This window comes from Oryx dammah, unplaced genomic scaffold, assembly GCF_014754425.2.
Source record: "Oryx dammah isolate SB20612 unplaced genomic scaffold, SCBI_Odam_1.1 HiC_scaffold_5, whole genome shotgun sequence".
Lineage (NCBI taxonomy): Eukaryota > Metazoa > Chordata > Mammalia > Artiodactyla > Bovidae > Oryx > Oryx dammah.
The window spans coordinates 54,792,394-54,814,583 of NW_024070189.1; the positions used below are offsets into that span (position 1 = coordinate 54,792,394).

The 22,190-nt window shown below is 41.7% G+C and overlaps 1 protein-coding gene and 1 pseudogene across 1 annotated transcript; one reads left to right on the plus strand and one right to left on the minus strand.

Moving 5' to 3' along the window:
* Positions 1-2,668: 2,668 nt before the first annotated feature.
* KCTD16 (potassium channel tetramerization domain containing 16) lies at positions 2,669-5,987 on the minus strand. The gene is made up of 2 exons (XM_040239806.1): positions 5,222-5,987; positions 2,669-4,857 (listed from the first exon to the last, which is right to left on the minus strand). The coding sequence occupies exon 2, from the start codon at positions 4,531-4,533 to the stop codon at positions 3,556-3,558; it is 978 nt and encodes a 325-aa protein (XP_040095740.1). The 5' UTR covers positions 4,534-4,857; positions 5,222-5,987; the 3' UTR covers positions 2,669-3,555.
* An 8,427-nt stretch (positions 5,988-14,414) lies between these two features.
* Positions 14,415-21,217, plus strand: LOC120864472 (annotated as a pseudogene).
* The last annotated feature ends 973 nt before the right edge of the window (positions 21,218-22,190 follow it).

Consider the following 22,190-nt stretch of genomic DNA (forward strand, 5'->3'; position numbering starts at 1 on the left):
TACTCACAATGGCTAGAACCACCATTTCTTCCTAATACAAGGTCATGCAGAATTCTAAATAAGAAATCATTTCCTAATCTACTTTTCTCCAACACCCCCATCTCAATCAACCACCCTGAAGATATATACTATGTATACAAAGCAATTTAGAAACTTTGGTAGAAACAACCTTTTGAATGTAAGGAAACTAAGTAAAGAGAAAAAAAGTTAAAATGCACTTCCAAGCAGTAATCTATTGAAAAGGCAATGAATCGATGTCTCTATCTATGATTCACAGAACTCGGTTTATGTTTTGGGATGTTATGAATGAAACTCTACTTGTGGTCAGGTTATCACAATTCTATTAGAGGCAAATGCCTTTGAATCTGAATGCTTTCAGGCATTTGTCTAAAGTAACTCACTCATAGGAATAAGATTAAGGAAATGTACATAATCTTCTCCAATAAAGAACAACTTTCCTCTCACTAGGGCATTGGAAGAGGGCTCTAAGAGGTTCATTTATTTCCATACACCTGTGATTTTGTTCCTAAGTGGTGTGAATGGCTATTGATTCAATATCAGGACTTGTCTTCCAAATTACTTAACTCATTCCATCTGGAGGTGAGTCAAGAAGTCATTCCATACAACGCTTGGAAAGAAAACAGAGGTAATTATTTACCTAGTTGGATGAGAAAGAGGGGGAAATACCTTCTTGTTGTTTTAAATTAAAACAATTAAAATCCTTTGTGAGGCAATCCTAGGACAGACATTTCTATGTTCTTATACCACTCACATTTTCTTGCTTGCTGATAAGTGAATCATAATCCATAGTATCTCACATATTGTATTCTGGTGTATAAGCAGTGTAAACAAACATATTTCTTGCCGCCCTGTTGAACACACAAACACCTCTTGACGTTTTTTCTAGTTTTACATTAAACAGTCAGTCAAAACTACTTGATGTTGATCATCAATGCTAGGTCTGCATGAAGACTGAATGAGGTAAGAATCTAACCTGTTAATAACTGACAGATCTCCCTGGAAAATCTAGAAGAAAATTAAGCAAACAGAGGAAGAAGGGGTCTCTCCTCATGACTGTCAACCACCATATACAATGTATTAATTTCTTGCTGTTCATTTTTACTGTGATATGGATCCAGGCAAAGTGATTCCACATTATCCCTTGGTTATTAGAAGTCTTATTTCTTGGAGTTCATTCCTTGGAACTAGGAAGTTTGTCACCACATATCTATATCTTTATCTACAGATATTTTTATAACCTAGGAGGCAGTTGGGATCCCCTACAAAGAACACCTTTGCTGTTGGTTGGTTGTTTTTTTTTTTTTTTTAAAAAAAATGGAGGACGTGCTCCTTGAGACACATACTGCTCTTCAAACCACTGCCCTTCAAACCTGGATGGCAGGCAGGTGGTGGTTTCTGGGCTCCATGCCCTCGGCAATGCATGCAGTGGCTCGGGGTTGGTGATTGGTTGATTGGCAGGGCTTGGGGCATCTTTGCATACAGGAAATTCCCTGCTTTAGAGCACCTCCCAGAGTTTTGGCCCATTAACCCAAGCACAACAGCTTGATGAATTAATGCTTATAGAGGCACAGTTGGCAGCTTCTAATTAAATAATTATGGCTAAGCAGCTGCACGGAAGCTGTCATGCACCCTAGAAAGCCAGCTGTCAGCTTTATTGATCCTGAGACTGAGGAAGAGTTAACACTTAGCTCTGGTCATTGGGTACAAAGAGCAAGTATATCATACGCAGTATATGTGCTGTGCAATATGAAGTTGTTGCGTATTTGTGCTAGTCTGTCCATGGAGTAATGAAGAACAACCTGCTCCCTGGCATCCTCTCAGCAATCCAACAGAAAAAGGAAGTGATTATATGATTAGAGAACAGAGTCTGTCTGGAGCAATCTACAGAGGGCTTAACATTATACAGATGAGTCCTTGATAAACACAGAAATGTCACTGAACTAGCAGGCAACTCAGGGTCTAAGTCTCATTTAGATGAGCAAGTGATTGGAATCAAGTGTGGTCTTTTTGAGGGGGTATGACTGATATGTTTTTTTCTGTTTGACGAAAGTTTCTTAAGAGGCCGTTTTCAAATATTAGAAATTGGGGAACAAGGTAAATATCACAAAACTAGATTGAAATTCAACGATGCATTTTTTTTTCCAAGTTAGAAGATGTCTGTTCTACAGAGTCATAGATAATGTCGTATTCCTTTATAGAAAGCTAAAAAGCTAAAGCTTTATCTCTACACTAATGGAAAACTCACCAGAAGGAAGAAAGCATAATCTGGCCACTAAGCCCCAACACAGAGGAAGGTATAGATTATAGATAAAAGCCATAGATAGGGATATTGAACCAAATAATGTTTGTTACAGAACATCAGACTGCGACTGAACTGCTAGATGATTCCACTTTTCTCCACAGGCTGTTCTTTCTATACAATCCATGTGTTTTCACTTCTAAAAACCAAATCTGTGATAACCCAGTACAGAACAACTTGGCTTCCCACAGGCCTTGTCACCAAGGCTCCCAACATCATCTCCAAAGGAATAAACACAACTGTAGGCAAAACTCAATCCAACAGATTCAGTCACACCTTAATGTGTAGACATTTAGATATTTCAATCCTCAAAATTTATGGATTTGCCTTAAAATAAGAATAGGGAAAAGCTGGAAACATATTTCTCATGGAATGCACTTCACCCAGCTCCCAGACCTGTTGAAAATCAGCAGTTCATCAAGCACTGAACTTTACAGACTGACTGATTGCTTTCCTCCCAGAGATCAATGGCTTATGGTTAATTTACAGTAATTCTTAAAATAAGGCATTCTGTACAGTAAATTGTCATTTAAACAACTGGACTGACTCTAAGAAACTCTTACTATAAAGACTTTAGTACAATTGTTTCCTTTATTTTTTTTCTCTTCTGGTTTCCTTTTATGCCAGTGATTCTGTCACCTCAGTTATCTGAAGCTGACTGTGTGTGATTGACAATTCTCAAGGATTCATTCCTTTTGGGTGAATCCTAAATGCAGCTCAGCTTAATTAAGTCTGCAGTGCAACTCAAATCTCAGTACAAATTGCTAAGGAATCAAATCACAAATTCGTGAAAGCCTAGGCAGGCAAATTTCAGACTTGGGGTCGGGTGGGGGGAGGCGGGGGGAAGGGGTCTTTCATCAGTCTGTACTGCCATCTAGCCAAGATCACGTCATTCAGTGCAACATCCATTTTGCTTTCAACGTCCCTGATGAAAGCCAGTCTTCAGAAACCAGCTTAATAGACTCCAAAGTTCAGATAAGACAACAGTCAGCAGCACTTCAGCCACTCTGAGTCTACCGAACTCCCATGACCCAACAGCCAAGTTCTCATCATTGCCTTATACTTCACAGTTCAATATCTGACAGACACACATGTGTATTTTCATTTCACATTTTACCTATACCAATATCATTTGTATACTGTCATTTTGAGGCCTTTAAATATTCTGTGAGTTGATTGGAAGAACAAAAGTTACCTTAGGTAAAACATGAAAGCTGATTATAACCTCTAATCCTCTAGCTATACCTCGAGTTAAAAAAATAAAATAAAAATCCCAAACAGCATTCCTTAGACATAGACTGAACATGCAGACCATATATACATATATATCTATTAAACAAATCCATACACATGAAAAACAACAAGAACGCTCTGTACTTACGGTAGAAGACGTACTCGGTGTAACTTGACCAGATCTTGTCATCTGTATATTGGTTGACGAAAGAGGCTGTCACTGAGGAGTTACAGGCCACCATGTGGAATCCACATTCTGACAACATATCAAAAGCCCTTTCCAGATGCCTGAATTTGAGATAAAATCTGGATGTGTATCTTTCTGGGGCTCGGTCAGGGTCTCTGCTCTCATTCAAAGTTTCTCCAAAGACCTCCTTCGCCAAGGAAATCCTTCCACAAACCAAAATCCGGGGAACCCTCCGAAACTTGGCATCCGCCTGCCCCTCTCTGCCCATGGTGCAGGACCCCCTGTAACCCACAGTAATAAAACCCCACTTGCGGTCAGCAGGGAGCAACGAGGAAGGGGGGCAGATTCTCGTGTCACTTCCTTGGGAGGCATCTTCAAAGTCACTGTGGCAGAATTCATCTGGGCTTTGCTTGATTTCATCGGGGGTCAGGAGTTTGACCAAGTCTGGGAGCTGGAAGTATTCAGCTTCTCTTTTCAGTCTTCCCCTTTCTGGAAAGTGATCAGGCAGGACCACCTGCCTGTCCCTGAGATAGTCCAGAATATAACGGAACAAGAATCCATCTCTGTCAATGAAAAACCTTCCCTTGGAATCCTTGGCTAGGTCGTTAGCTGTGTCTCTCTTTGGGGAAAACATTTTCCACAGGAGGGAATGAGGGATGCTTATTAATGTGGTATGGCGAGTGAAATAAACTTGACCGCCAACATTCAGCTCCACGACCTCAGGGAAGGAGTTGGGAACTGCAGCCCCTTGTTCTCGAGCATAATAACGACTACAGTTGCCGCTCAGAGCCATGGTCCCTTTCTTCTTTCTCTCCTCCTATTTTGATGTGAAGGAGCGATCCAATGGAGTCACAGCCTGATCCTTCGCAGCAACTTATAAGGGAGGGAGAGGATGCTAACTTGTTAAAAACAACCTCCTCTTACCCCAGTTTTTTTTTTCCCCCTATAAAGCAAAATTTCAAAGAGTCCACAGGTGAAGTGATGCTACAGAACTAGTTTAAACCCTGGCAGGTGGTGAGCTATGACTTCATGGAATATAATCAACTCATCTGCATCCAGTTTTCCCCCAAGCTCAGTAGGCAAGGCCGGTCAGGTCCCCAGTTACTGAGAGGTCTGTCTGCAGGAAAAGAGAGAAAATTATTTCCTCAAACACAGCATGAGTCAGAAAAAAAGAGACTGCTGGAGAGAGGAGAGGGAGGTAGAAGGAGGGAGGGACACTGAAAGGGAGGGAGGGAGAGATTATTTTACATAAGCAGCCCTGGAATTACTGATTTCAGCCATTCTTCAACTAAATCGTAGCTTCTTTCAAGGTATTTCGTGTCTACATATTTATCTATATCCCTCTGTCTCCAGCATTTAGTATTAAAAACATTTCTATTTGATTTCTGCATTAAAAATGAATATGCAATTTTCAACTTCTAAAAGGAGATTTATTTTCTTTCCTCAGCTGGAGAGGAAAAGCAATAAGCCCTGGAACTTACCTCAGTGAGTGCTGGAAACAGTTCTTGTGAAGAAATACCCATTTGCAAAGCAGTCCAAATCCCCAGCCACACACAGAGTCCGGAGCTTGTCAAAATCCCAAACAGGTAAAATACAGAGGTATCAATGAAAAGTGCCAGAGAGATGTGCTCTTAGAAAATAATAATTATATATATAAATATTTATATAAATGTATATTTGTGTATATGTATGTATATATTCACTTCCAATCTCAAGTTAAAACAAGTCACAAAAAAGTTAAACCGTGACTAGAGGTGGTTGGATTGAAGAAGCAAAGCAGAGAAAAATATTCAAAGCTTCTCCAGGAAGAAAAAAAAAAAATCAAACCTTTGGAAAGAATCCTTAAAACAAAAGAGAGTTGCAAGAGGTAACAGGACTTGGAAGCTTTTCAGAAAGCCCAGAAGCAAGACAGATGCTCCCTGCTGGGGTCCCAGGTAGCCACCCCACCTGCCGGCAAGGGCAAGCGGGCTCCCATGTTCCCAGCCAGGTGGGAGCGGGCGGCCGCCGCGGCGTAGAGATGCCGGCGCGGGGCTCAGGCTCGGGCTTCTCCGGCGGAGGAGCTGGGTGGTTCCACAGTTCCCAGTGCAGTTCGGATGCTGTTGTTTCAGCAGTGCAGGCAAGAAACCATCCAGGGAAATGACTATTACATCATCTTAAAGGAATATGGCTTGGAGAGAGCGGAGGCAGCTCCGAGTCACGTCCGCCTCGGTGACAGGTCGCCGGGACGGCACGGGGACGCCGCGCTCCCGCCGTGGGCACGCGAGTCCCCCGGGCGCTCCGGGCTCGGGGCGGGGACGGAGCGCGGCGCAGTCGCTTCCCTCCTGGTCCTGTCCGGGAGTCTGGAGTTTCCAAGGGCCTTTGCTTTGCCCTTTCGTGCTTTCTCTAGACCTCCACAGCCACCACCATGCCCCAGAAACAACCCCTCAGCCCAGATGAACACGGCGGTTTTTCATTTAAAAAAAACCAACAAACAGTTCTTTTGCGTGTGCACTAAATTTCTGCTGAAGGGCAAATTGCCCCTCTAAAGCTTGTTTAAAAGGAAAAAAAGCATACCCAATGACCCCAATGTTCAAGCTACAAAGTGGTTTTTTTTTCCCCCAAAGAGAACTAAGCCACGTTCTCTTAGATGCCGTCTCCTGTTTTTGTTTTTTTTTGTGTGTGTCTCCTTTCTCTCCATTCCTCTGCCACCCTCACCCCAGCAAATAAATAAATAATGAATATATACATCCATACCTTCAGTCTCTCTGGAATTACTGATGCTCCTTCTCAAGACTATAGGAAGAACTGGTACCCTCAGGAAAAAACAAGGTTTCTATCAGTAAGTCATTATCTTGGCTTCCATGTAAAACATCGTTACCTGCAACTTTTTTCTGGGTCTGTTTCCTTGCGGAGCTTCTCTCTGGATGTGCCCCCGCCCCCTCCCATCTCATCCCAAGAGGACTCTGGTGGAAGACACGCCTGCGAAGAGACGTTTTACCCCTGTCCCAGAGGGTTCCCTTAAGTGCATCATTAGAGTTTCAGGAAGGCATTTCCAGGGCAACCTAATCCACTAACAAAGTGCTTCCAGTTGATCCTGCCAGTCAATAATGGCCCAGGCAACAGCTTACAGTAAGTCAGCCATTTCCCCTTTCAAACACCAATGTCTTAGGACTCACATTCCTAATGAGAATGTAGTACTTCATCTATGAATAATATATGCGGGGCACACTCCATTCCAAACAACTGCTATTTTTAAAAGATGAAAACCTAAAATGGAGAGAAATGTGTGAATTAGATACATTTTATGGGATACATGGGTTTATTGCCAGCTCTTGCCCCAAGAATTAGCGTGAAGATAGACTCCGCAGTAGCATAAAATAATTTCTGATCTAACACTCTTTTCTTTCAATAAGAATCAGGTTACTGAACACATTCAGAGTATTAGCTAACACTCCAACACCTGATTATATTTAACTTTGTTTCTTTAACTAATGTATTAACCCACTCTGGCCTCAATCATTGGGATTTTAATGCTGGACCAATCAAGGATGTGCTTGTTATTTGATGCACTCATATCGCCATCTAGTGTCCTCAAACTATCAGTGCAGGTCTATATCCGGCAACTTGTGTGTGTGCGCACGCGTGTGTGTGCTGAGTCGTGTCCGATTCTCTGGGAACCCATGGACTGTAGACCGCCAGGCTCCTCTGTCCATGGAATTTTCCAGGCAAAAATACTGGAATGGGTTGCCATTTCCTACTACTCCAGGGAATCTTCAGGACAGGGATCGAACTGCGTCTCGTGCCTCCTGCATTGGCAGGCGGACCCTACCACTGCACCATTTGGGCCAAAGGTCAGATTTTTTTTCCTCTTTGTTTTAAAGTTCTTGAGTGTTATCAGAAATGTTCTGTTCACCAAGATGACAAAGTAAACATCTAGCTGCCATTGGGTTAAGGGGGAAAGTAAGTCTGAATCTATAGCTAGTAAGTACTGCCTTTGGTTGTAGTAAAGAGCAAATTATTTTATGTCTAACCAAGTAGGCCAGCACACCGTGGCAGTGGCTTTGGAGATTGGATATTAAAGTATTCGGGAAATAGTTTGGCAAGAAATGAAGAATGGGAGGAAGAGAAATCATAGTTTTTAAAACTAAAAGGAGCTTGTGAAATGGAATCACCCTCTCATCTTAAAGACGTAGAAACTGAGTACCAAGAGGGAAAGCACTTCCACAGGGTCACACAGCAAGGTAAGGGTTAGACCCTTGCCTATTCAGAACAGTCAGCGTCCTGTTTTTAACCTTATGGATTCTGGAATAGGAATGGAGAGGTGGCAAATAAAGAAAACAAGAAGAATTTTAAGATTATTACACATTTGAAAAAGCAGCAAGTCATTTAAAAGAGCTTTTAATATGAAATTAAATTGCAAGGCTAAAATATTTTGACAGTTTAAAAGAAGAGTATTCTGCATCTCAGAAATGAGAAACTCTCTTCATTGGTCTGGGCTTCATCAGTTTAGTTCAGTTCAGTCGCTCAGTCAGTTGTGTCCAACTCTGCAGGTTAGGCTATTTCTGAGACAAGTAGTTCTTAATTTGGGGGAGAATGGACTGCTTGGAGAAAATCTAGGCAGTGAATACATAAACATAAAAGTTCACATTAAATGTCAAGGACAAAGCCTCTGAGGAAGAGCTGAATAAAAAGGCCCCTGGGAGATCACGTGGTCAGGGACTCACATTCCCAGCAATACTCACATTTGGACTGTGAACCGTCTTTCCTTTTTTCTTTCTTTTTTTTTTTAATGTGGACAATTTAAAAGTCTTTACTGAAGTTGTTGCAATATTGTTTCTGTCTTATGTTTTGGGTTTTTGGCCAGGAGGCATAGGAAATCTTAGCTCCCTGATCAGGGATCCGAGCTGCACCCCCAGCACTGGAAGGCAAAATCTTAACCACTGGACTGCCAGGGAAGTCCCTGAACCTTCTTTGTAAAGTGAGATTACACACACACACTCACAGAGACAGATTCTGAGGTGGAAAAAAAAAAAGAAAACATAAAACATTCACCACACAACCTTACCCTTGGGACCACACCACCTGAATGCACTCTGAATTCACATTTTTAAATAAACACTGTTAAGTACCCCAGACTTTGCACACATATATTGCTGTATATTGTTTTGTGCTAAAAAAATTCACTTAGTATAATAAACAGTTAAAACTAAACAACTGTTTTTACAGCCCTCTTGAGATATATTTGCTTTTTAATCTACTTGGATCCTCAAAAAATTGAGAGGGTCTGGATCTCTTATCCTTTGAGAGGTCAGGGATTTGGTTCGAGGTTGGCCCTAAGTCTATTCACGTTGGGGTTTGTAGAACCCAAGTTAGTAGCCTCTGATCTGTACTCTTTCTTGTTCCTTTAGTCTCAGGGAGGCAAAGGATAAGAAGTGAGATTAAAGCAATAATTGGCTTGGAGGAAACAAAGCAATACACTATCTAGAGAGATTTAAATAATGCTAAAGTAAGCAAGTGTGTCCCAGGGTATCTCAGGGAGGTTGTCAGTAATCCCAGCTGTTTGGTGCCTGAACAAGAGGCAAGAAGCCAAGTCTAGGCTGTAAGTGTATTCCTGTCCTTCATGTCACCAGATAAGACTGCTAGTGTTATTATTCTCTTCTGGCAGCTCTCCATTGAAGCACCGTGAGATGCCACACTCTGTGCAAAGGCTGAACATCCAGCAACAGATTTCTCTTAAGGGAAGAGTGAGGAAGAATTTTGCATTCCGTTCCTTGTAATATTCAAGCCCACAGCTCATGAAGACACACCATGGGTAACTTGTGGAATTGATGGAACGTGTCTTAGCTTCTATTTCCTGTTCCCCACTTTCACACACCCCCAGAGCTGAATGTTGAAGAGTGTGTTCTCAAAAGGACAATTTTAATTTTGGAATAATGTGATCACCTCCCACATCCCCGCCCCCTAACACATCCTTAAGTTTCCTCTCCCTTAAAGGGAGATAGATTTTATGCTGACTGTCTGTGTTATCAGGGAGGGAATTGATCTCATCAACTTACTCATGCTAAGATGCTGCGAATTCATTGTGTTACACGCCCCAAGGACTCCTGAATTATCAGCATCATCTTAATAGCTACTGTTGATGGAGGGCCTGTCAGAGCCATTACCTCTCTCTCTCTCAGCTCTCCCCGACTGGTGGTGTAACACTGGACAGAAGACTGAATGTCTCTGAGCCAGGGTAAAACGGAGATAAGAAGAAGACTGCCTCTCAGGTGTGCTGTGCAGATAAAATACGATGATCCCTAGCACATTCCCCAGCTCTAGGCGAGTGCTTAATGAATGTCAGTAGCATCCATTAAAGAGGTAGAAGCAGCCATATTTGTTGTTGTTCAGCTCAAGTTGAGGCATAAAGAAGTTACCAAAGATGCCCAAAGATTGAAATTCAGTTCTGTTTGCAAATTTGTTGCTCTTCCCACTATGTAGTTTTAGGTTAAGATTATCACTTGGTATAAATGTATTTCTCGGTAACGGGGGATCAGGCTTTGGTGGCGGAGATGGGTGGCAGAATAGGGAACTGAGGATAATCAATACCACAATGGTTAAAAATAGAAATGCCACTATCTTCTGCCAGACAGGGTTGCTTTCTTGGTACCCTTTCATCCATTCCACACAGATTTACTAAGTACTTTGCTGTACCCATCATAGCTGTTAGGTATTTAAGATACAAAGATGAATTCAGTACAATCTCTGAACTCAAACATTCACATACAAACACACACTTATACTCAAAATCATAACAATAGAAGGCAAAGATTAAGGTTCTAGATTCTTGATCACTACTTCTTATTTGCAGAAAAATGTCTAGTGCTGTATTCAGCTTTGGATTCTACATAGTTCACATATGGTTTGGACAAATCACTTAACCTCAGGTGGCCTCTGCTTCCATATCTGTAAAATGAAGCTGTCTCCTGTTATAGAGATACCATGACTGATGGCAAAAGATAAAATATTGCCACCCAATCTTCCAAAGCATACTAAGACGCAACAGAGGAAGAAGGCAGCAGACAGCAGTCTGTCTTGTTAAAATAAAGCCTCTACAAGAAAGAATTGGGATTCGACTTGTATAATTTTAAAGTCGGAATTGGAGACCCTTTGAAATCATTCTTTGTAGCCTCAGTTCCACCTAAAAGTGTGAGATAATAGGAAATGTTCAGTTTAGTCACTCCTCTCAGTTTCTTCCTGAAAATACCATTGAACTTGACTCCCAAAATACAAATAATAGCTAAAGTTGTTTGTACCACCATACAGTCTCTGAAAGAAAGTCTGCAGAATAAAGTTCTAAGTGAACTCATTTTGAGATCTGAAGTGTTTTTGTTTTTTTTAATGTTATGCTGATCTGAAAAGCAAGTATTGGCTGCTCTTCACATACGAAGTTAACACCTTTTCAGGTTTTCTTCAAAATAATGACAATTTTCTGGAACAAATGGTCCAAGTTAGGAGTGCATAATTTGATCATGATGTTGAGTGAAGCCAAGTCCACATATGTGTTTTGAAACTGTGATCTCATCAGCATGAAACCTAACCAACAGAAATACACTCTTCCTTAAAACAGATTGGAGAATAAGGGGGAAAAAAATGTAACTGCCCGACTTTGAAACAACTGGTTCCAGCAAATACACAGGCAATATTTTACGCATAGCCATAAAAAACAAAAGAGGTCTACCCTTGCCTACCCCCACAGTCCTGCTTCGAGCAACCTGCTTAACTATGTTGTATCATTCACAGTGTGATGCTCATTGCGTATGTTGTATTATGCACATTGGCACCATCCTTACCACGTTTGCTATGCATTATGCAACAGATCTCTTGGCAAAGGAATAGTGTAATTTGTAAGCCAGTAATTGTCAACCTTTTATCTTCCACCTAGGAAACCCATTTTTCAAATGACGTCTCCATTGCCTTTCCAAAATATGCAACAGATACAAGCAATATCAAATCCAAAAACACTTAGGTGTTAAGTTCAAAAACACTTATTATTTAAAAAGCAATCAGTCAGAGATTTCAATAACATGTCAGTGGTCTCTAGCGTGCATTTTAATGTTTTTCTAAATAGTTTTCTGTATGCATACATGGAATTTATTGAACTCCCTGAAGCAACTTGTGGGGAAAGTTTGAAAAGCCTAGTTATAATAAAAAGGAACAGGTTTTAGAAGCAGGCAGAGCAAGGTGTGAAAGAGGTGCCTACCAGCTGCATGCTCATGAGATAATCACTTTACTTCTCTGAGGATATTCACTTCATATATATATTAGAGATAGAAAAATCCAGGATTGTTGTGGTATATAATATATGATATTATACATGGCATTGAAACATGTATAATATCATATATGAAATGAATTGCCAGTCTAGGTTCGATGCATGATACTGGATGCTTGGGGCTGGTGCACTGAGATGACCCAGAGGGATGGTACGGGGAGGGAGAAGGGAGAGGGGTTCAGAATGGGGAACACGTGTATACCTGTGGCGGATTCATGTTGATGTATGGCAAAACCAATACAATATTGTAAAGTAATTAACCTCCAATTAAAATAAATAAATTTATATTTTAAAGAATTTCTGAAAGTGCCTGGCACATAGCAAATATTCAGTAGGTAAGTGGCAATGCAGTTATAGTTATGCTTGGCTCCATCACCTCCTCTGTCCCTCTTCCACCACTTTCTGCCTGGGTCTGTGTGATGGAGTCGATGGGAGGGTACCACATTATTTATTCATGCTGGTGAAGTGAGTGACCCCTTTTCTAAAAGTCTGCTTCTTCCTGGGAGGAGGGGGATAGAATAAAGGCAAGAGATACTAGGATTTCTAAGCACAATTATCCTTGGAGATGGATAATTAGTTCATTTAAAAACAGACTCACCTGCCTTAGAAATAGCTGTGGTTTGCAAAGAATGATAGAGGAAAGCTCATTTAGAACACCTCATACCATTTTACAGTGATTCAGCAGTCACTTTGATGTAGCCATTGCTTGTAGAAGGCATTTTCACAACTAAATCCAAACATGTCATACTCATAGAAATGAATCCTACCGATGGCATCTGCAGGTGGGGAAAGCATGAAGAGAGAAGGGCAAAAACCAAAATAACAAATGGAAAGGTTTATCTCAAGGACGTGAGAAGTCAAAGCCTGGAAATTCAGGAATGCTCTGAAATATCACTTTCATTGCCAGTGCACTTTCCCTTGCCTTTTGAGTTATCTACAAGGTATTCATGGAGGAGGGAATCATTTTTCATTCATCTTGCTAACCCTCAGTAGCTAGCACAGGCGATGGCATTTGGAGGGTGCTCAATAAATGTGTGTTAAATTTAATTGCAGGAGTGAGTGTTTGCTTAGAATGGCACAAAATTGGCGTGTTAAACTTATGATTACCAGGGGAGAAATGAGGGGCGGAGATAAATTGGGAGATTGGGATTGACAATTTTTTGTTAAAAAATAGATTAACAAATAAGAACCTTCTCTATGGCACCTGCTCAGTACTCTGTAATGGCCTATGTGGGGAAAGGATCTAAAAAAAGAGAGGATATATGTATACGTAAAACTGATTCACTTTGTGGTATAGAGGAAACTAATACAACATTGTAAATCAGCTGTACTCTACTATAACCCCATAAAAACTTTTTAAATGATTTGTCCATTCCGGACATTTTATATAAATGGAATCATACATTACTACAAAAAAGAAACTGACAAGGTTATGTCAGAATGAGTGTTAGTCAGGAATATAAGGTGGTTGATTTCAGTTTAGTTCTCAAAACATTGAGTTATCCATACTGTCAACTAAAAAAGAAAAAAATGCACAACTTAAATGTAGAGAGTTGTGTTTTGCTTGGCAGCCAAAAGTGAAAACTTAAGCCTGGGATGCAGCTTCTTAGATAACTCTGAGGGACTGCTCTGATGAAGTCATGGAGGAGCCATGATATGGAGGAGTTTTTGCTACAAAGACCAGGTATGTGAGTGCTCAGTTGTTCCAGTTGTGTCCAACTCTTTGTGCCCAAAGAGCTGAACTGTAGCGCGCCAGCCTCCTCTGTCCATGGGTTCTCCAGGCAAGAATACTGGAGTGGGTTGCCATGCCCTCCTCCAGGGGATCTTCTCGACCCAAGGATTGAACTGGTGTCTCTTGTGTCTCCTGCATTAGCAGGCAGGTTCTTTACCACAAGAACCATCTGGGAAGTCTACAAAGACTAGGTAGTGTAACTTTATAAGATTACTGTTGGGGCTTCCCTGGCAGCTCAGTAGTAAAGAATTCCCCTACCAATGCCAGAGACAATGGTTCAATCCCTGGTCTGGGGAAGATCTACATGCCTCAGAGCAACTAAGCCCCTGCACCACAACTATTAAGCCTGTGCTCTAGAGCCTGGGAAACCCAACTATTGAGCCCATGCTCTGCAACTACTGAAGCCCACACACCTAGAGCCTGCGCTCTGCAACAAGAGAAGCCACCACCAAAAGAAGCCAAAGCATTTCAATGAAGAGTAGCCCCCGCTCGTCACAATTAGAGAGGAGCCTAGGCAGCAATAAAAAATATCCAAAACAGCCAAAAATAAATAAGTAAATAAATATTTTTTTAAGGAATGATTACTGATAATTAAAGAAAGCCAGACACCTCGAGTTCATGAATTTAGCACTTTTCTATGTATGAGAAGATGCGAGAGTCTCAGCTCATTGAAATCACTCCTTTGACATATGCCTCAGCTATCTGGGGCCAGAATCCTGAATCCCTTCATGGTGCATGTGTGGGGGTGGCTGCAGTGGCTGAGGGCTTGCCAGCCTTTTTGTCTCCATCTTGAGTTCCCTAAGGGCTCACAGTTTGGGGTGGCTGTAGTGCCTGATGGCTGTAACATCCTCTGTTTACTGATTTGCCAGGCAACATTTTTCATTCACAATGCTATTAGGGACCTTTGCATTTGGTCAAGTCCCAGAGAAATCAACTCACTGCAAAAAATAGCCTTGCTTAACTCATCACTGCAAAGAGGTCATTCAAGCACCCAATGCCCAGTCAAAATGGAGTGAAAAAAAGAAAAACTATTAGAAGGAACATCCCTGGAAGAGGAAGAAATCACAAAGTTTTAGTTTCAAAATTGCACTGACACCAGTTTCCTTAAATATTCATGTCAATGTGTGTAGCCAAACTAACAAAACTGACGATGACTCCCAAACATATTCACATACATTTAATTCCTACAACAACCCAGAATTGTTGGCCTTGTGGGGAGAATAAAAGAAACTCTGAGAGTTTAAATAATCACCAAGAGGTCACACCAAGCTTGTCTGATCCCAAAGCACCCTATTAATTACACCAAACTTATTTACACATAGTTCCTTTTGTTAAATATCCTCAACCTCTATCTGATATTTGCTCACTCAGAGCAACAACACACCCTAGCAGAGATCACCACCGTATCCCCAGTCCTAGTTCTGTACTGGGCACAGGGAAAGCACTCTGTCAGTAAGCAGGTGTCGAAGGTTTGTTAGAACGTACAAGTGAGTGAACAAATGAAAACATGTATAGATGAACAGACTACCACCTGGGACATCGGTACCCAGAGGTTTTAGCTGGATACAGCAGAACCTGATTTCCTGTGGTGTCTTTAAGTTTCTTTACTCCTGGAATGTTGGTCCCCAATGGAAGACTGATTCCAATGATGAAAAGGGGTTCTAAAGAGGTAAAGTAAAAAGGTTTCCATAAAAATATCAGAGAATTGGCCCTTCAGGAAGCCACAAGGATGAGTAATATAGATTTATATGTTTATGTTCTAGAATTTTAAAGTTTTTAAAATAAGAAACTGCTTTGGGGATAAAGCTAAAAATCCCAGTTTTTTGGGTTTTTGTTTTGTTTTGTTTTTTAGGTACGTAGATGGTTAAAAATATATATATGATTCACTTTTAAAAAATCTTGACAAGGTACCAGGCAATTCTAATCCAGTCATTGTATGCATCAGTCACTCTTCATCTTTTCCAAAACCGTGTGTGGAGTTGGAAAGCCTGGTAATGATTGACCTATACAGACACACACACGGGGCACAAGATTTAAGGAGCCAAAGCACACAATTCAAACGTGAGTTGGGAGACATCATTCTTAAGCTGTACAATGCAGATGTGCTTAGCTGCTGCCAAAGAAATCTCCTGTTACGTTTATAGACAATGATCTGAGCCTCAAGCACATCTCCCAATTACCCTAGGGTCTCTCCAAATGACGGGCTGGTTTGCAATGTGTGGTTCCAAAGACTGCCAGAGGACATCAGGCAATTGTTTGAAAATGCAACCAATGTCATATATCTTCCTGATAAATCTGGTTTCCATTCCATCAGAAAAAAAGAATGTCTATGACATTAAAAAAAAGAAAAAGATTTATGTATCTGATAGAAACTGGATTCAACCTGATGCCTCTTGACCAACTCCTTGAATTTTTCATATATGTAAATGAGATCTTGAGAGTTTTTACATACTGCTACTCTGTTGTAGTACCATCCTATTGAACACAGAGGCTAAGATTACCCCTAGATAGGATATTAAATAAAATTATAAATTTAAATGGAAAATTAGAGAAAGAACTATGGATGGAACAGAGATGGAGTTTGACTTTGCACCAAAGACAATAAGAAAATGCATTTCTCTTATTGCCATTTTGCCCAAGGACATTTGTACATATAGGTCTAAAGAAAGAAAGAGAAAGTAACTGTCCAATGAAAGTGACCAAGGGGTTGGAGCCCAGTTTGAGAACATCAGTGCTTTGCCACTAGCTAATCAGAGTCCAGAAAGAGTCCTTTCCCAGAAGCCCAATGAGTTAATGACAACTAAGGTTGTTGGAGTTCAACAAAAAAAGCTTTTGAAATTGTAGTTCTGTTCCATGTCTCTTATAATCATTTATTTACTCAAATATTTAATCAAATATTTACATATCTATTTGTACAAAGAACTATGTCACTGACACTGACAACAAAGACACTGTAGAGGCTGCAGTGATTAATGAGACTAGAGTTGCCCTCACCGAGTTGGTAATACAGTAAGGCAACACAGTTTACTCTGTGCCCAAATTGGAGATAGGTAACTTATGCGCCAAGGAGGGTGATGGCTGCTTTTAAGAGAAGTAGAGAAAGTTCTATGAGAAAGACAAAGAGCTAACCAAAAGGAAGTCATTTTGAAACTCTAAGGAACATCTTGTCTAGCACAAAGTACCCATTAATAAATTATTGATGGGCTAAAGAAAGTGCCTCCTTGCATCACTACATATTTACTGGGCATGAAGTCAGAGGCATCCATTTAGAATTCATTTAGAACTGCCCCAAACCAGGCTGATTCATTAGTCTTGATGCTCTCAGAAATATTTCCATTACAGCTCTAGTCCACACAGCTAATTTGTATTTGATTCTCAGCCAATGAGGACTAAGAGCCATTTGAGTGGTTCTCCCCAGGCATTTACTGACTCCACCTGGTCCCTCTTTCTGCCGTTACTTGTGTGAACCCACTGAACACATGGGTTCAAGACAGCTGAGAAAAGGAATGCAAACAATGGTGCTGAAGATTCTACCAAAGATCAAGGAAGATACTGGATGGCAGAAAGGAGGCTTCACTACAACAGCTCCAGGTGCCTTCAGGGAGACAGTCTAAGAAACCCAGATCAACAGACAATTGTCTGGTGGAAATCCTTTGACATTTTGAAGGGCAGCATAAGCCTCATTGCAGCAGAGAAAGATTATCCAACAATGATATGAAGGATAAATAGAGGAAATCTATGGCCAGAGGTATATCACAACTTCAGGGGACTTCAAGAGCAATTGCCAAAGTATATCAATAGTATGTCCCCAAGGATGTTCAATAATCACATAGAGCACCCATTTAGTTATTGTGATTATTTCCAGGAACAGATTTCCACAATAATTTCAGGTTGGGGAGTGGAGGCAGAGGATGATGTAAAACACTATTTCTATTTCAGATACCCCAAGAACTCTGTAATTAAGGATATCCTGAGGGAGATTCACTTTCTGTAAGCAATAACTTACAGAGGATGAGATGGTTGGCGGGCATCACGGATTCAATGGAAAAGAATTTGGGCAAATTCCAGGAGATGGTGAGGGACAGGGAAACCTGACATATTGCAGTCCATGGGGTCATGAAGAGTCAGACATGACTTACAACTGAACAACAGCAACAAGCAATAGCAGTTCTTCAAGGCAATTGTATAACACAGAGAAGAGTGAATAAAATAACATGAGGAACTTTTGTTCAGTACAAAAGGAAAATCTTATAATTTTGGTCACCCTGCATTATTGCAAATAAAATTTGCCTGGTCTATTAACGTAACATTCACAATTTGGGGATGGAAAGGGAAAGAAACCTACAAAGCAACCTACAGCTTAAGCTAAAAATGACTACTTCCTATGCTGGGGAGTGTTCGTGCACCATGGTTAAAAGTGGCAGCTTTAGGATCAGACAGTTCTGGGACCAAATCCCATCTCCATCATTCACCAGCTGAGAAAGTTGAATTACTCTTCTAGTCACAATGCTCACATCTATAAAACAGGTAATAATTGTAGTTCCTTATAGGATCAAATAAGAGAATACATATCAAATATTTAGTACATCGCCTTCTCATAAGTTAGTACTCGACAAATGTAGCGTTGGAGTTTTTTGTGTATTTTTTCCATAATGGTTTTGGATTATCATCTCCCTAGAGTAGAGGCACATCGTTAATGGCATTAATGTTGGCCAGTCCTCATCCTGTGCCCCCTTACAGATTAGAAGGGCAGAAATCAAGCCAGTCACACAGATCCCCTTTGAGAGTGTAGAGTCTCCTACTGACAGTTGTTTTGGGGAGGTCAAAGGGCACCGAATGGCAGGTAATAATGATGCTTGTCTGCAAAATGCACCCTCCACTTGCTGAGTTGTCAGTGTCCCCATGGCCTCATGAAGCTCTAGCCCTTGCTCCTCATTTATCACATGTCACTTGTCCCAGCATGTTTCCTGCACATAGGATGTTTGGACACAAATCTGCACATCTTTTAAGTTCTGTTTTCCCCCCATACCCTCCCCCTGTTGACCTGACTCAATCTCAGTGGACTGTCACCACTATGCAAATGACTTCAAGTTTGGTTTCCAACTTATATATACCTGCTGGGCATCTTAACATAGACCTGCCAGAACATCACATTCAAGTCCAAAGCCAAATATCTGTTTGCTACTCTCATTCATTATATTCTATCATATTCTCTGAGTTAATGGCATCAATGGCCTTTTTCAGAACCCAGCTATCTTGTCTATCCACTTTACAATAAATCTTCAACATATCTCTTCTTTTTCATCTCCATTTGTCCTACCCTTTTCTTTACCTTTTACCCAAATCAGTTTGTTCAACAACTAATTACTGAGATCCACCATTGACTAGGTGCAGCATTCTGTTGTAAGCTCTGTGTGTTGGGACCTAGAGATGAACAGGTAGACATGGTTCTTTTCCTCATGGAACTGTCATTCTAGGCAAGCAATGCAGATTTTAAACCAGTAATTAAATAAGCAAAATCATTTCAAATAGTCACATGTTATGAATAAATTAGAACTTGGTAATATGAAAAAATGTCTTGGGCAGAGGGTGGGGAGACAAAGAGCAGAGATTGGGACTCTGAGTAAGTGATATGTGAGCTAGGGCAAGAAGCCAGTCGTGTGAAATTCTGGAAATAGCATATTCTAGGTAGATAAAACGATAAGAACAAAGGCTCAGATGTCTGAAGTCAGACTATGCTTGGCATGTTTAAAAAACCAAGAAAGCCAGAGAGTTGGAGCAGAAGTGAGAGTTTAGGTCTGAGAAACACACAGGGGCAGGTCAAGCCATGCAGAGGATCATGAACCAGGGTAAGAGTGTAGATTTCATAATAAGTATTATAGGAAGTCATTGATGGGTTTAAAGTTAGAAGAGGCATGGCCTAGTCTGTGTGTGTGTGTGTGTGTGTGTGTGTGTGTGTGTGTGTACGCTTGCACACTCAGTCATGCCAGACTCTTTGCAAACTCCTGGACTGCAGCCCACCTGGCTCCTCTGTCCATGGGATTTCCCAGGCAAGAATACTGGAGTGGGTCTTGCACAAGGGAAGATGGCAGCGTCCAGGTGGAGGTTTTGAGATCAGATCTGCAAGGTGTTGGTGTGGCAGCCCACAAAGGTTTGCCCCAGGTGGCCTGGCCTTCTGTGTTGCAGGGCCCCGAGATGCACGGCATATGAGTGGGGCATGTGATTCATGCAGAAGCCAGAGCCTCCTCCCCCAGACAGGGTATACAAGATTCCTGGACTAGAGTCCTTCACCTTCCCAGGGAAGATGCACTCTATGCCCAGGCTGGCACGGCCAGTCTTCCCATCCTGAGACCCTGACTGGATGCCCCTCTTGTGCCTGCTGCATGAACACCTGCTGTACAAGGACCAGGTCTGCTACATCTTCCACCAGTGTTGCCACTTCCTCGAGGGTGTAAAGCAGGCTCTCTGGCTTAACAAAACCAAGTTAATAGAAGGCCTTCCTGAGAAAGTGCCTAGCCTTACTGGTGATCCAAGAAACCACACAGAAGATCAAGATGAACCTGTTCTGAATGCAATCTCTCAGCTCATCTCTGGCACTCTACTGAAGACATCCCTAAGAGAGAGACCTACTGCCCAGTCATTGTGGACAGCCTGATGCAGCTGTGTAAAACCCAGATTCTCAAGCATCCTTCTCTGATCAGGCAGATCTATGCCCAAAACAACATGTGATCCACCACCTGGAAATAAGAGTCTACCCTGATTCAGGTCCATAGTTCTGGTAGAGCCCAAGTGAATGCCAAGGATCCTCTGCCTCCCATTGCCCCCCAAGAGGAGACAGAAGCTACTGAGAATCATGTTCTTGAAAACTTCTATCCCATAACTTCCACCATCAGTCTTTAGGAGTGCAATGTTTATGATGTGAATGACACCGGATTTCTGGAGGGCTATTTTTACCCCTATCCTCACACCCAGTATTTTCTGGAGTCGGCCAACTTAGAACCACACTGCTTTCAGCCAGATCAGTTGTGGGCCAAGATGATCCTGTCTGCCTTTGGCAATGTGCTGGCTCAGGCTTGGTTCCTGTATGGGAATGACCCTAAGGTTTTGGAGCAGCCAGTAGTCATGCAGAGCATGGGCACCCACGGGCGTGTCTTCCTGGTGCTACAGCTGAACACCACAGATCTGGCCTCCAAGCAGGACCTCAAGAATCTAGCCTGGGTGGACTCCAATCAACCCCTGCATTGGCACTTTTTTTATGTTCCAGTGATCAAAAAGAAGGTGGTTATAGACCATGTTGGACCAACTTGTTCCCAGCCAGAGACATTCAGGAAGTTTTTAGCTCTGTATTTTCATGGTGTTGTGTGGCCCAAGGACTGTCCTGAGGCCTGGAGCCCCAGACCCCTCTCTTCCCGAAGATCCTGGAGTCTGGACAGTGCCTGGGGCTTGTCCTGAGCTTCAGCACTCCTTTGGCTGGGGGTCTCACCCACAATAAAGAGCCCTTAGGGTGCACTGGAGCCTGTGTTTGTTGTGAGGGTGCTGTCAGGTGAGACACCCACAGTTGCACACAAGCCCTTGCCCTGAGCTTGCCTCTGTGCAAGGGCCAGCCCTGGAGCCTCACCTGTCCCAACTTTATCTGTGACCCATCTTGTGACTTTACATAAGAATCTTCCGCTCTCTGAGTTTCAAAAAAAGAATCCTGCAGATTTTTGGATTGCAGCCATTCTGACTGGTCTGAGGTGGTACCTCATTGTGGTTTTGATTTGCATTTCTCTAATAATGAGTGATGTTGAGCATCTTTTCATGTGTTTGTTAGCCATCCATATGACTTCTTTGGAGAAATGTCTATTTAGTTCTTTGGGCCATTTTTTGATTGGGTCATTTATTTTTCTGGAATTGAGCTGCAGGAGTTGCTTGTATATTTTTGAGATTAGTTGTTTGTCAGTTGCTTCATTTGCTATTATTTTCTCCTGGAGAGGGTGTGGAGAGAAGGGAACCCTCCTACACTGTTGGTGGGAATGCAAACCAGTACAGCCACTATGGAAAACAGTGTGGAGATTCCTTAAAAAATTGCAAATAGAACTGCCTTATGACCCAGCAATCCCACTGCTGGGCATACACACGGAGGAAACCAGAATTGAAAAAGACACATGTACCCCAATGTTCATCGCAGCACTGTTTATAATAGCCAGGACATGGAAACAACCTAGACGTCCATCAGCAGATGAATGGATAAGAAAGCTGTGGTACATATACACAATGGAGTATTACTCAGCCGTTAAAAAGAATACATTTGAATCAGTTCTGATGAGATGGATGAAACTGGAGCCGATTATACAGAGTGAAGTAAGCCAGAAAGAAAAACACCAATACAGTATACTAACACATATATATGGAATTTAGAAAGATGGCAATGATGACCCTGTAT